This window comes from Xyrauchen texanus, chromosome 35 (genome assembly GCF_025860055.1).
Source record: "Xyrauchen texanus isolate HMW12.3.18 chromosome 35, RBS_HiC_50CHRs, whole genome shotgun sequence".
NCBI lineage: Eukaryota > Metazoa > Chordata > Actinopteri > Cypriniformes > Catostomidae > Xyrauchen > Xyrauchen texanus.
Window position 1 is genome coordinate 36,884,438 of NC_068310.1, and position 15,714 is coordinate 36,900,151.

Below are 15,714 nucleotides of genomic sequence, written 5' to 3' on the forward strand. Positions count from 1 at the left end.
TGCAGTACGTACTTTTAAAGCTTTTTTGTAGCGGTGTGGCGTACTGGTGGTGTTAGCGGTTAGCTCATAAGTTAGCTTGACTGTGCATGCCAAGCAACAGTCAAGTAAGCAAAGGTCAGTGTTTATAGTGGCTAAAAGGAATAATTATGGCGTTTTCTCACATTTTATTTAAGGGTGGGGTTGTGATTTCTGATGCATGCTCTAATGATAATCATCAGGGACTATTTCCTCTGACCTTTTACGGTTTTAAAGCAAAGCAGATAGTGAAATCCTTGGTGTGTCATTTCAATTAGACACTTAATCAGAGGGAAAATGTTTCATTATAGGATAGGTGACACTTTCTATGGAGCTTACATGCATATAAATCATTATACAATACAAGACAATACTCTGGGGTGCAATTTCATATGGTTGTATATTTAAGCGTTGCATATTTCAATTGAAAAATTGTCACACAAAAATTTCCAAAATTCAGTTTTTACGCAGACCACACAGATTGGAGTGTGTTTGTGCATATGTGTGGTTGTATTTCTTTTTCGATGTGTGATCGCAGGATGTTGATGCTGAATGGCCATTGCCCATATAAGCACAGGATGTGAAAATGCGCACACATTCATGCACACACTCCAAAGTTTGGAGTTTTCTTGCATGAGTGATTTAGTTAATATAACACCACTGCAATTACTTAGTCTAATCGTGCACATATTTCATATTTACTTTTAATACGTTTGATAAATAACAGACCTTAAATAAGGGCGATTAGCCGGTCGGTATATTATTTTGCTAATGGTTTCTGGGACTGTTTCGCATAATTTTCGCAACTATTTTTTCAAAATGTTCTTAGTAGTTTTTGGGATTATTTTGCACAATTCTTTGCACAATGTGTTAAAAAGAGTAGTCCTCAATTTGATTCTGTTGGTTTTTGTTTTTATATCATTGCATCCTGGGTAAAGTTCAGCCATGGTTATTGGAATGAAGATGGACTTTGATTGTTATTTTCATAGACTGTAAAAAAAGATGGACGACGCCCCTTCGCTCTTTTCCATTGGTGAGAACTGAAGCCGCCAGTGTCCCGATATGGCGCTGACATCTTGGGACTTGAGTCTGCGCAGTTGCGATTTCGGGACCAGACCTGCGCAGCAGTGAGCAGGAAGTAAAGCCGCGAAATCAAGGCCTCGCCCTCACTCTCGCTGAATCAATCGCTAGCACACGCCCCTGCACTTTTGACTTATGACGGTGTGAAATAATTAATGATAGAAATTTAGATATTACATTTAAAGCTCCAATCTCCTCAGTCCTCCGAAGATCCCGAAAAAAAGTCAGTTGGTGCTTCAGTGACTACTTCGCTCAGAGAACCTGTCAATCACAGCTGTCAATCATGATGTCACAGCACCGTTTTTATAGCATCAAATAACTAAAAACAAACTTATTTTGAAAACAAACACTTGAAAATTACGTCAACGTGATAGAAACGACAGTAAATGACAGAAACTATCTTTGGATAAAAGATATGTGACGTGTAATTGAATTGTTTAGTTGGTCTCACGTCCCGTTGAATAACATGGGGAGGCGGGGTTTATGACCTATACTAGGACCAGTCACCGGAGGGCGATCGAGACGTTTTGGCTTCACTTTTGAGGGATTGCACACTTGGTTATTTTCAAGGTGATATTGATTGCTTTGATTTTAAAGCTGTAAATTAAAGAGCTATGGGCGTGTTTGATTGGTCTTCAACAGTCGACTGTATTTCTTCTCTCTTCTGTTCGCACCTCTATTAGTGCTAGGCAGTTTATCGACTTTAAGGCAAATGATGTCAGAAGTTTACAAACACTTAGGTTGAAGTCATTTAAACTTATTCTTTTAACCATTCCACAGATTTTATATTAGCAAACTATAGTTTTGGCCAGTCATTTAGGTCATCTAATTTGTGCATGACACAAGTAATTTTTCCAACAATTGTTTACAGACTGATTGTGTCACTTTTAATTGACTGTATCGCAATTCCAGTGGGTCAGAAGTTTACATGTATTAAGTTAACTGTGCCTTTTAGCAGCTTGGAAAATTCCAGAAAATTATGTCAAGCCTTTAGACAATTAGCCAATTGGCTTCTGATAGGAGATGTGCTGAATTGGAAGTGTACCTATGGATGTATTTTAAGGCCTACCTTCAAACTCAGTGCCTTTTTGCTTGACGTCATGGGGAAATCAAAAGAAATCAGCCAAGACTTCAGAAACAAATTGTGGACCTCCACAAGTCTGGTTCACCCTTGGTAGCAATTTCCAAACACCTGAAGGTACCTCATTCATCTGTACAAACAATAGTACACAAGTATAAACACCATGGGATAACGCAGCCATCATACCGCTCAGGAAGGAGATGCATTCTGTCTCCTAGAGATGAACGTAGTTTAGTGCAAAAGTGCAAATCAATCCCAGAACAACAGCAAAGGACCTTGTGAAGATGCTGGAGGAAACCGGTAGACAAGTATCTAGATCCACAGTAAAACAAGTCCTATATCGACATCACCTGAAAGGCTGCTCAGCAAGGAAGAAACCGCTGCTCCAAAACCATCATAAAAAAGCCAGACTACAGTTCGCAAGTGCACATGGGGACAAAGATCTTACTTTTTGGAGAAATGTCCTCTGCTCTGATGAAACAAATTTGAACTGTTTGTCCATAATGAAGGTTGTTGTGTTTGTAGGAAAAAGGGTGAGGCTAGCAAGCCAAAGAACGCCATCCCAACCGTGAAGCATGGGGGTGGCAGCATTATGTTGTGGGGGTGCTTTGCTGAAGGAGCTTCAGTTAATGTTCACATCAACCATCAGTATGGGGTCAAATTTGATGTCAGTGATTTCGACTGGCATTATTGTTGGTGCCAGATGGGCTAGATTGAGTATTTCTGTAACTGCTGATCTTCTGGGATTTTCACACACAACAGTCTCTAGAATTTACTCTGAATGATGCCAGAAACAAAAAAACATCCAGTGACCTACACAATATTAGGCGGGTCACTTTAATTTTGTTGCGTGTGCGTGCATGCGCGCGTGTGTGAGACAGCGTGTGAGACAGCGTGTGAGACAGCGTGTGAGACAGCGTGTGAGACAGCGTGTGTGTGTGAGACAGTGTGTGTGTGTGTGTGTGTGTGTGAGACTGTGTGTTTGTGAGAGAGAGACTGTGTGTGTGTGTGTGAGAGAGAGACTGTGTGTGTGTGTGTGTGTGTGTGAGAGAGACTGTGTGTGTGTGAGAGAGAGACTGTGTGTGTGTGTGTGAGAGAGACTGTGTGTGTGTGTGTGTGTGTGTGTGTGTGTGTGTGAGAGACTGTGTGTGTGTGTGTGAGAGACTGTGTGTGTGTGTGTGTGAGAGAGACTGTGTGTGTGTGTGAGACTGTGTGTGTGTGTGTGTGAGACTGTGTGTGTGTGTGTGTGTGTGTGTGTGTGTGTGTGAGTGAGAGAGAGACAGTGTGTGAGACTTTGTGTGTGTGTGAGTGAGACAGTGTGTGTGAGTGAGACAGTGTGCGTGTGCGTGTGCGTGTGCGTGTGTGTGTGAATATTACTTGGTTCATGTTTTATATCACCCAGTCTTAATGACCATTCAAGTCAACGGATCACATTTAAAGTCATTTATCAGTTTTGTTGCAAAATTGGTGGATTTCTGTTTTAAATTTACATTAATATGCCTTTTAAAGGTCTTGCATATCAATCGCTTGAACAGGCAGATACACTGTTTGGCTAGACAGAATGTTCCAGACAGAGTCTGTGTGTGTCTGTGTGTGTCTGTGTGTGTCTGTGTGTGTGTGTGTGTGTGTGTGGTTTGAATCAGACAGATCAAGACCGAGTCCAGACGGTTAGATAGTTCTGTGTGTGTGCCAGCAGGCATTTAATGTGCTGTCTCTCTCTGTAGGTCACAGTGACAGGGCATTCTGTCTGAACACTACACACACTCCACTCCACTGTCTGCTCTTCCCTCCACTGTCACATGGATTTCAACTCTGTTCCAAACATAAATACGAATCAATCTATAATCTCCGACTCAACATGTTCTGTGCTTTTTTAATAGCAGCAAGATGACAAAATAATCATAGTTTCTCATTGGCATAGACTTTGTTGTTATTGCAAGTTGTTTGCTTTAGAGGAAGCAGCTGATAATAAGAACAGAGCAGGGTAATAATATTTATCTTCTGATTTGTTATCCTGTATGCTAATTTGTGCTTCACTATTACTGTTGCTCATAGTTAGTGTTTGATTTGACGAAACCTCTTATGATATATGCTTCTCTTAAAGACATCAGGCCATGTTATTTCAGCTTCCTTTTGTAAAAACCATGTTAATGACTAAAATTCCTGGTAAAGAACTACACTACCCATGATCCCCCAATCAGAGAATCGTGGCCAACTAAGGAGCTCTGCAGCGACCGGCCACTTTCACGATGCTGTTGAGTCGCTCTCCCTACACTCTCAAACTCCTTTGCAAATATGTGAAGATTTTGCAGTAACATTTTATACTCAAAATCGACAATCTTAAACATTTATGAAGGATTTTATGAAATCCCTGTGGAAAAAAAGCTTCTAGAACTAAGATGGTTGAAAAAGTGGATGTGCAGTGTTGCGTTCAAAACGACCATGTTCGCAATGGAATAGTGTACCACCAGTGCGCTGTACACACTCTATACTACCTCCTCGCAGTATGTGAAATGGCACTATTTGTGACGAGGAGTTCAGATCTTACCAACACAATTTAGTTTGTAGTAGATCTTCAGCCTTGTTTGCTCTTGTGTGCTGTTAATGCACCGAATGGGTGAGAAAGGCTTGTTAAATGTATGCTATCTTGCAGTCTTTTGTTTCCCCGGGTGAAAACTGTGACCCATTTTTCAAGCTGGTTTAGAACAACGTCTCTGAGAAACTGCAGTGCCAATGTTTTTTGGATTTAGCCTCTTTGCGCAGACCTGAGAGGAAACTTTGACCCAAATTAAATACTGTGCAAACTTAAGGCTTCATTAAAAAGAGCTCTTTGATACACTGTGCCATTGTACCATTTGAGAAGTGGATTAAAACATCTCTCTCACTCTCTCCATCCCAATCCATCCCAATCCATCCCCATCCATCCATCCGGCCGTCCGTCCGTCCGTCCGTCCATCCATCCATCCATCAATCCATCCCCTGCCTAATATTGTGTAGGTACACCTCATGCCATCAAAACATTGCCAACCCGCATCTCAGAATAACATTGAGCTGATTCTTCTCATCACAATTGTACAGAGTGGTTATCTGAGTTACCGTAGACTTTGTCATTTCAAACCAGTCTGGCCATTCTCTGTTGACCTCTCTCATCAAGGCGTTTCCGTCCACAGAATTTAGTTTTTTGCTCCATTCGGAGTGTGTGAAATCCCAGAAGATCAGCAGTTACAGAAATACTCAAACCAGTCCGTCTGACACCAACGTGTTGAGAGTAATATCATCTCAGAATGCTATTATGAGATGCAGGTTGGCGCTGTTTTGGCATCATGAGGGTGACATACACAATATTAGGCAGGTGGTTTTTATGTTGTGGCTGATCGGTGTGTATACATTGCATTCAGAAAAATATTCAGACCCCCTTAATTTTTTTTTTCACATTTTGTTGTTGCAGCCTTTTGCTAAAACATTAATCTACACTCCATACCCTAATGACATAGCACAAACCATAATTTTTTATAACTTTGAATATTTATAAAAAAAAAAACTGAAACATCACATTGAAATAAGTATTCAGACCCTTTGCTATGACACTTGAAATTGAGCTCAGGTGCATCTCATTTCTCTGGATCATCTTTGAGATGTTTCTACACTTTGATTGGAGTCCACCGGTGGAAAATTATTGATTAAATTGATTGGACATAATTTGGAAAGGCACACACCTCTCTATATAAGGTCTCACAGCTGAAAATGCATATCAGAGCAAGACCAAGCCATTAGTTCAGAAGAACTGCCCGCAGAGCTCAGAGACAGGATTGTGTTGAGGCACAGATCTGGGGAAGGCTTCAAAAAATTTTGTTAGCATCAAAGGTTCCTAAGAGCACAGTGGCCTCCATAACTCTCAAATGGAAGAAGTTTGGAACAACCAGAACTCTTCCTAGAGCTGACCGCCCGGACAAACCGAGCAATCGGTGGAGAAGGGCCTTGTTAAGAGATGTGACCAAGAACCTGATGGTCACTCTGGTTGAGTTCCAGAGATCATGTGTGGAGATGGGAGAAACTTGCATGAGGACGACCATCACTGCGACACTCCACCGATCTGGGCTTTAGGGCAGAGTGGCCAGATGGACACCTATTCTCAGTGCAAGACACACAAAAAAGCACCTAAAAGACTCTCTGGTCTTATGAAATGAAGATTGAACTGAATGGCCTTAATTCCAAGTGTCCTGTCTTGAGGAAACCAGACACCGCTCATCACCTGCGCAATATTATCCCAATGGTGAAGCATGTTCGTGGTGGCATCATGCTTTGAGGGTGTTTTTCAGCGGCAGGGACTGGGGACTGGTCAGGGTTGAAGGAAAGCTGAATGCATCAAAATACAGAGATATCCTTAATGAAAACCTGGCCCAGAGTGCTCAGGACTTTAGACTGGGCTGAAGGTTCACCTTCCAACAGGACAATGACCCTAAGCACACAGTCAAGACAACATAAGAGTGGCTTAGGGACAACTCTGTGAATGTCCTTGAGTGGCCCAGCCAGAGCCCAAACTTGAACCTAATCAAACATCTCTGGAGAGACCTGAAAATGGCTGTGCACCAACGGTCCCCTTCCAACCTGACAGAGCTGGAGAGGATCTCAGTATAACCAAGTCATATAACCAAGGTCTTATCCGGAGGTGTGAAACTACCATCACTAACACTGAACCGAAACTCTGAACATGATCAAAAAATATGTTTTGATGCATGAAATTGATACAGAAATGTATTATTTGTGTTTAGTTAAAAGTTGTTTTATTTTATTATTATTATTATTATTATTATTATTATTATTGGACATATATCTCACAAGGAAGAGTGTTGTGCTGAATATAAGTTTTTAACAACATTTTATTTAAAATTCAGAAAAACTTTAATAAGATTTCACAAGGAACGTACTTAAAATAAACTTGAAACAATGTACTAATAATTGAGAAACACTCAAAGTAAACATGTTAGCCTATTGTTTTAGTTTAGTTATTTACATTGGAAATAATAGGCTTAAAGGAGTGTTCAAAAGAAGTGTATCGTGACAACATTAGTACAGTTTTGGGTCACCACTTGATGTCCAAAGTACAATCTGGATTATGAAGCAAAACCAGTTAAGAGCCGCTGGAACGACCTACTGTGTTTTGTAACCAGACATGTAGATTACAATCTTATACATCTATGAGAATGTGGTTGGCAAAACAAACATGGCAGTCATTAGAGAGTGTCATTCATCAAAGTGACATGCTGCTTTTGTTTTCTACTGGTACAGTGACAGGCAGGACACAATGAGGCAAACACATCCTCACGAAATGATTTCAAGAGTGGCTTATGCTGTTTCAGTGATTCTAACCATCTCTCTCTCTCTTTCTCTCTCTTTCTCTTTCTCTGTCTGTCTCTCTTAGCTTGTTTGCTCTGCTGTCAAAGAAGCACAATAAGGTCTTGGAGCAGGCGACGCAGTCCTTGCATGGGGCCGTGGGAGCAGATGATGGGACCGTCCTGCCCGACTATGTGAGTCACCTTTATCCCTTGGGAGATATAGAGAAAATGAGAGCCTGAGAGATGGGTAGACCTCTCAAAATAATTACAAAAAATGCATTGATGAAAATCCTTCACATTAGAAGGAATTAGTGTAGTGGCTGTTTCAGGAGGTCATCTAGGTCAGACATTTCAACCCTAGAGGGCAGCAGCCAACCTGTTCTTCTGCCCCCTAAAGAGGGGGGGTTGGGTGTCTGGGACAATAGGGGTCCAAATGGAGTGTGTGTGAGATGTCTCTGTGTGTTTGTTCTACAAACAGCCCGAGGCCAGTGGCTTGCAGATGTCTGCAGTGTGTCTGGGTGGGTCAGACTGCTGTCTGCTGTCCCGATTAAACCTCGCACTCCTCCTTTGTGTCGGTCTCTCACCTTCCATTCATGTCTACTCCTGTCTGTCTGTCTGTCTGTCTGTCTCATTCCACCTGAAAATCTTCACTCTTAAAGGTGAAGTGTGATGCTAAGTCCACACTAATTCGCATTTGGCTGAACACTGTTGTTTTCCGTTCCCTCATGCCAATGTTTTGCAAAGTGTGAGGCACTACTAGGAAGCGTTTTCGAAAACCTGTGTTCCCGGTGGAGGAAAATACTGTTCCAGTGTGGATGCGATGAGTAAACCTATCAAAATCAAGGGGTGGATTTGGACACAAAATGACCTCCATACCGTTTCCATGCTGTTCCATGTTTCCCAGAGTGGTTTTTATGGGAAGAATTTCATAAACCACGTTTATCAAGCAAGAGTTTAGACTACACTTGATTTTGCAAGATTGTCTTGTGTCATATCTTATTAGACAAACCAGATTGACACATTGTTTTTGTCTGCCGTCACTGTTATCGCCATGGGATTTCCATTGTTCTATGGGAACGGACAAACAGTTTGTAATGTTAAGACTGCACGTCTGTACATATGGAGATTTTAACAAGCGTTATTAGAAATGGATAATTCTTGCTCTAAAATCTGATTGGATGCGTGTTTAAAGCCTTTGTAAAATAGCCGATGTATTCACATTAACTGAATGCTTTATTATTGCACCAATCATTTGTTCATAAATTGATCTTTTGATGTTGATTGGCAACCAGAAGCAGCCTACAGTTTGGGTAATGAACCTTTACTTGGTGGAATGATTGTTTGTTGCTAGTGTTAATGGTCCCACTTTATATTAGGTGTCTTTAGCTACTATAATAACATAAAAATACATACAACTCCGTACAATTCTCAGTAGTACGGGTAGCTTTAGGGTTAGGGGTTTTGGGTAAGGATTGGTGTAGGGGTAGCTTTAGGGTTAGGGGTTTTGGGTAAGGATTGGTGTAGGGGTAGCTTTAGGGTTAGGGGTTTTGGGTAAGGATTGGTGTAGGGGTAGCTTTAGGGTTAGGGGTTTTGGGTAAGGATTGGTGTAGGGGTAGCTTTAGGGTTAGGGGTTTTGGGTAAGGATTGGTGTAGGGGTAGCTTTAGGGTTAGGGGTTTTGGGTAAGGATTGGTGTAGGGTTAGGGTTAGGGGTGTTGGGTAAGGATTGGTGTAGGGGTAGGGTTAGGGTTAAGGGTTTTGGGTAAGGATTGGTGTAGGGGTAGGTCTAGGGTTAGGGGTTTTGGGTAAGGATTGGTGTAGGGGTAGCTTTAGGGTTAGGGGTTTTGGGTAAGGATTGGTGTAGGGGTAGCTTTAGGGTTAGGGGTGTTGGGTAAGGATTGGTGTAGGGGTAGGTCTAGGGTTAGGGGTTTTGGGTAAGGATTGGTGTAGGGGTAGGTCTAGGGTTAGGGGTTTTGGGTAAGGATTGGTGTAGGGGTAGCTTTAGGGTTAGGGTCTTGGGTAAGGATTGGTGTAGGCTAGCTTTAGGGTTAGGGGTTGGGTAAGGATTGGTGTAGGGTAGCTTTAGGTTAGGGCTTTGGGTAGGATTGGTGTAGGGGTAGCTTTAGGGTTAGGGCTTTGGGTAGGATTGGTGTAGGGGTAGCTTTAGGGTTAGGGGTTTGGGTAGGATTGGTGTAGGGTAGCTTTAGGGTTAGGGGTTTGGGTAAGGATTGGTGTAGGGGTAGCTTTAGGGTTAGGGGTGTTGGGTAAGGATTGGTGTAGGGGTAGCTTTAGGGTTAGGGGTTTTGGGTAAGGATTGGTGTAGGGGTAGCTTTAGGGTTAGGGGTTTTGGGTAAGGATTGGTGTAGGGGTAGCTTTAGGGTTAGGGGTTTTGGGTAAGGATTGGTGTAGGGGTAGCTTTAGGGTTAGGGGTTTTGGGTAAGGATTGGTGTAGTTTTGGTTAAGGATTGGTGTAGGGGTAGGTTTAGGGTTAGGGGTATTGGGTAAGGATTGGTGTAGGGGTAGGTTTAGGGTTAGGGGTATTGGGTAAGGATTGGTGTAGGGGTAGGTTTATGATTGGAGATAAGCTTAACAGTGTAACAACAGATGTAATTGAATGCAGGTACTTAATGTATGTACAATGCAACAGCACGTATGTACATAATAAGTAGGACTGCACAATTAATCGAAAACAAATTACGATTACGGCTGCCACGATTATGTAATCATGAAAACTGATGATTACAGCGTTCAATTTAAGTCTGCTCCTGTTGTGTCAATGGTTTCTATTTACAGCATGTTTTTGCAGCGGTTGAGTATTCTAACCAATCACTAACATGTCCGTTGAGCAATGAAACAGCAATGGCCAATCAGAGCCACTTAAGTTAGTCCTCCGTCCTATCAGTAATGACATCTGATACTAATGCACAAGTTTTAAACCATCTTAATGCCCGGATGCTTGCTTTATATTCTAGCTCTGTTTGCGCAGCACACGAAAATTAATACTGAAGAAACATCACCTGACACTTTAAAATAAGCTGTAGAACAAGAGTGAAACTTTGTATTTATTTTGGATTCATTGCATATTGCACCGCTCGCTTTGAACGTATTATTAGTATTATTAAGTAATTTAAGCAGTCATTTAGCAATAATACAATTTATTCTATACCATAGATATATATTTACAATTGCATTACCTTAACAAATATTATTACAATATAAAATCCAATATAATGCTTAAAAGATGCTTAAATGAAACATATCCACCATTGAATTCTGCTACTGTGAAGAACCACACGGTTGCTTGCTTTGTGACGTCAGGGTAATAAAGTGTTTTAATCGACATTAATAATCGCAATTACAATATCAAGAGCAAAAATCGTCAATTATGATTTTTGCTATAATCGTGCATCCCTAATAATAAGTACTGTACATTGTATTTAATGCTTAAGTAAATAGCTGTGACACCTAAATCAAAATTCATGAAAACCGTGTTTACATGACACTTGAAATTGTCAGGCTTATTCTCTGCTTTTGATGTCAAAACTTAAACATTGCATTTAAAAAGTAATTTGATTTACATGCAACATAAATTGAGGTTATGGGCAAAAATCAATCTGTGCCAATCGATTTATGCTTAAAGAAAAAACACTTGAAGCATTAAATGACCACACACGTTGACGGCTTTTTAAGCATAATAATCGGTGTAAGATTGTGCATGGAAACACTCATTGGTGTGTATTTTGGTGCAGTGTGTTTGTTTGCACGTAGAAGTGAAAATGTAAGCGTGTGTGTGTTTGTTTAATCTCAGACTGTCACAGCACATGTGTGGTGTCTCGTCACATTTATTCGGGTCTCAGAGATGCCTGTAGCTTCAACCAGCACTCTCTGTACACAGTTCTAATAAATGTGTGTGTGTGTGATGCTCATAGACTGCTGGTGCTGCTCTCTGTGGTGTGATAATGGGTATTAATACAGGTCAAAGAATGACCCATTTAACGCCTCCCTAAGACACATGGACACACGATTGGATGTCTCTTTCTCTGCCCTTCTTTTCTGTCTCTATATTCTTTTTCGGGCTGCTGCTGAGTGTGTTTAATTGCTAGTGGGGTTAATCTTTGGGCTGAAAGCGATATTCATTGCTTTGCAATTCAAAACATGTTTTTGCAAATTCAGAACAATTCGATTCACAATGAAATTCGATTTGATTCTGCATTTGTTTTTAAATTCGTTTCTAGGACTCTCTAAATACTCCCCCTAATGTGTCTTAGGCAAGAAAAAGACTAAATATTAGGGCTGCAACTAGCGATTATTTTGACAAGCGATTAATCTAAGGATTATTCGACTATTCGAGCGATTATTGCAACGATTAATCGTTAGCTCTTAACCGATTTTTCATCTTGTGTGTGTTTTGATGGGTATTTTTTTCACTTTTTATACTCATATTCAAGATATTTGCTCTAAAATCAAGTATAAATATCGTATATCCTTAGTTTTATCCTTTAGTTTCTTCTGCAGTATAGCTGCTAAAGTAAGGAATTTTAGCCGTTTATATTGGAAAACAAACCAAAAAAGACAAATCAAATAATTTTTTTTGTGCGTTGTATAATGGGGTAAGACTGCACCCTCTCTTCTTTCTGTTCAGCTGATTTCGATCCATCTTTAACTCACAAAAAACAAACTATTTCTTCTTTATAGAGCTGCGAATCGTCGATTTTCTTCACCATACGATACACACGTGACACTCGTGTTATAATTCACTATGTCGTGAGCATTCACTATAAACACGATGTAGCTGCAGCGAGTGCGCACCAGTGATGAGCGTCTCCGCGCGGGACAGTGTATCAGCCGGGAGAAGTTTGAAACTCTCGCGTTGTTTTTAATGTGACTCATATAAGCGGCTCTGACCGTACAGACAAATACCAGTTTCGCGATTTGTGTGTATTTATACAGCCCGCTTCCTTATTATTTGAACTTTAATAAAGGATGCATTAAATACAGTATATAGCGGCGCTGTGTTTCCTTTTTAGACGCTCTGCGAACATTTTTGTCAATTTTTTTTTTATTTGATTCAGCCCTACTAAATACTTCAGAGTTTATTGCACCAAAAGCAGCACATTCGTTGAAAACGAGCACATTCACGTACAGGCTTCTTGGATTACAACCATGTAATGTGCCGATTAAAATATTTATTTTTTATTTTATTCATTCGCGTGACATTTCCAGGCCTGGAAAACACCATTTCTAAATTCCCTGATATTTAAAGGTTTTCCCAAACCTGTTGGAACCCCGATTCAGTACAGAAATCCAAATATTACAGCATTAAAGCACATCATGTGACTACATACGGTTTCCTCAAGGCCTCATGAACAAATAAGGGAAAGAGAAGTGCAATTTCGACTAGATCGACTAGATGTGCGTATGTGAGTACATGGAAACTATTTACAGAATCTTATAGATCAGGGGTGCCCAATACGTCGATCGCGATCTACCAGTCGATCGCAAAGGCAATGCTGGTAGATCGCACAAAATTTAAATGTACTTTCGTTAAATTTTTATAAAAATAAATATAATGTCTTTCCTCCTTTTAGTTTCTGTCTGACTTGCTCTTGACGAGTAAATATTGACCAGGCGAGGTTTTGTTTATTCAGTTGCCATGACAACGAGGTTTTGTTTATTCAGTTGCCATGACAACTAGGTTTGCACATACGCGCCTTCCAAGGACTTCTGAGAACAGCGCGCGAAATTGCGATGCTACTGCCCGGATTACGCAACACTGAATGGATCCGGGCAGTAGCATCGCAATTTCGCGCGCTGTTCTCAGAAGTCCTTGGAAGGCGCGTGTGCGCAAACCTAGTTGTCATGGCAACTGAATAAACAAAACCTCGCCTGGTCAATATTTACTCGTCATCAGAATAAGGTAAATGCCCTGGCTATTGTAATCTATTGTGCTGTAGGTGTTTTGGGTTTAGTGTTAAAACTGAATGATATCAACATTGAACATTATTATATATTTTGTTATTAATTAGAAGATGAATTCCATGTAGGGATACATGCAGTAGTCCCAACAAGCATTTTCTTATTTTAGTTGGTAGATCTTATTGAGTTGGTCATTTAAAAGTAGATTATCACACAAAAAAGTGTGGGCACCCCTGTTATAGAGAATAAAATGTTTCCCCGGAGTGACAGAAGTTATCCCAATATTAACGTAGGCAGCTGACTTGCTGCCTAATCAGTTAATGTCTCAACAACAACATTTTTGTACAAAAACATCCAGTGAGCGGCAGTTCTGTGGGCAAAACGGCTTGTTGATGTGAGAGGTCAACAGAAAATGGCCAGACTGGTTCGAGCAGACGGTAACTCCCATTTGAAAGCACATATGATGCCCAAAAGTTCCGTCTCTGAGTTTTAGGACACAACACACTAGTAAACCATTCTCAAGCCATTTTTGAATCTATTTTAAAGGAGTACTATAAAAGAAGTAGCTTTATCATTTTTGTATTGGATTAGCCGATTTCGAAGCCATTAAAAATGAGCTTTACACCTGTAACCACACATCAGTTTCTTACACGGAAATTTGTTCTGCTTGTGTTTCATGATCAAGGAAAATGTACAAACTTTGCTTTTCATCATGCCTAACAAACACCTCTTAACCTTGGTAAATTCAATGTAATGGAATGCTTTTTTTGTTTAAAGTCCTTGGTGACACAAGCATAAATAGCCACAGACCGTCTTATTAACCTTGAAGATGAATCTACATTTGTTCCGTCTTCATGTTGATGATTACGTGGCTGTTGCCACGGCGACAATACGTCTTCCTCTCAGCGTCACCTTAAGCTCGAGACCTGAGAGACTGTGTGACCCGACCTTTGTCGTCTGACCTCTGCCTTTGAGCCTAAGGGCCCGTAACCATAGCGACAGGAGCTTGCCTCTTACTGGCTTAAATGGTATTGACATCACAGTCATTAGCGGATCATTCGACCACACACTCATGCACGTATGCACACAGATAGTTCTGTCACTGAGTGACTAATGGCTGTCTGGCGGTAGATTTTATTTTTGCTTCCACTCTCTCTCTCTCTCTTTTAACTGTTCTGGTTCCAGTTCCTATTCTAAATGACACTTAAAGGCGTAGTTCAGCCAAAAAATGAAAATTCTGTCCTCATTTATTCACAAAACGAGATCCGCCTCAGTCACCATTTACTTTCATTGTATGGAAAAAGATGCAAAGTCAAGGGTTTGATTTGTTATGAATATCAGTCTGGCCGTTCACACATTAACATCTGACCTGAATTCGCCTCTCTTAATGTGTGTGTGTGTGTGTGTAATCTCATTAGTCTGCTGTAGAAAAGCTCTCTCGTTCCTGAGTCACTCCTACATCGTTCTCTTTTAATTATCACGCCCCTTTTATCTCTCTCGGAGTGATGTTGGACATCATCAGCATTCCAAGAAGTAGTTTTATCCGGCATCCCAGTCCAAAGCGGTGGTTCTCAGCTGGTTCTGGAACTAGATTTTACATCTATCAAGCGGAGACCCTTTTTTTTATTATTATTATTATTATTTTCAAAAGTACAATATGAAATCAATCATGACATTTAAATGTTTCTATAAGAGTGACGGTCTTGATACCCATCAAGAAAAGATCTTGGGCTTTTTTTTTTTTTTTTTTTAAATCAAAGAATTAAATAAGAAATTATATTTTGCTAATAGAAAAAGAAGACTATTTTTAGCATGACATTATTTTCTTGACAATTACACATATTTAGCCCCCAATTCTCTCAATACTGCAAAGTGAAAAAAAAAATATATATATATATATAATTTAAATTAAGTTTTATATATCATAGTGGTACTGCCATTAGTTTTCACAGATTTTAATAATAATAATAATAAACAACTAGATGGGTACATTTCCTGAAGAAAATGTGAGTGGCGCTTGCCGTAGCAAAACTCGTCAAATAGAATTTTCTAACTTGTTGCTAAGCATTAAAATAATGGTCATAGAATGTTGCTAACATGTGTTTTTCATGATGGTGGCATGTAGGTGTTATGTTTGTGTTAGCATGATGTTAGCACGTTTTTAGAACGTTTTAACACTTTGCTAGGTGATGCCAACATGTGTTATTATGATGCTAGCACGTTTTTAGTATGTTTTAGCACTTCGCTAGGCGATGCTAGCATGTGTTAGCATGACGCTAGCACATTTT

At 40.3% G+C, this 15,714-nt stretch overlaps 1 protein-coding gene across 1 annotated transcript in view; it reads left to right on the forward strand.

The window, feature by feature from the left end:
* The window catches only part of LOC127629028 (dymeclin-like), a 76,982-nt gene that overhangs the window by 34,394 nt on the left and 26,874 nt on the right, over positions 1-15,714 (forward strand). The window contains 1 exon segment of the mRNA XM_052106039.1: positions 7,599-7,704. Within this exon segment, the coding sequence (XP_051961999.1) occupies positions 7,599-7,704 (106 nt within the window).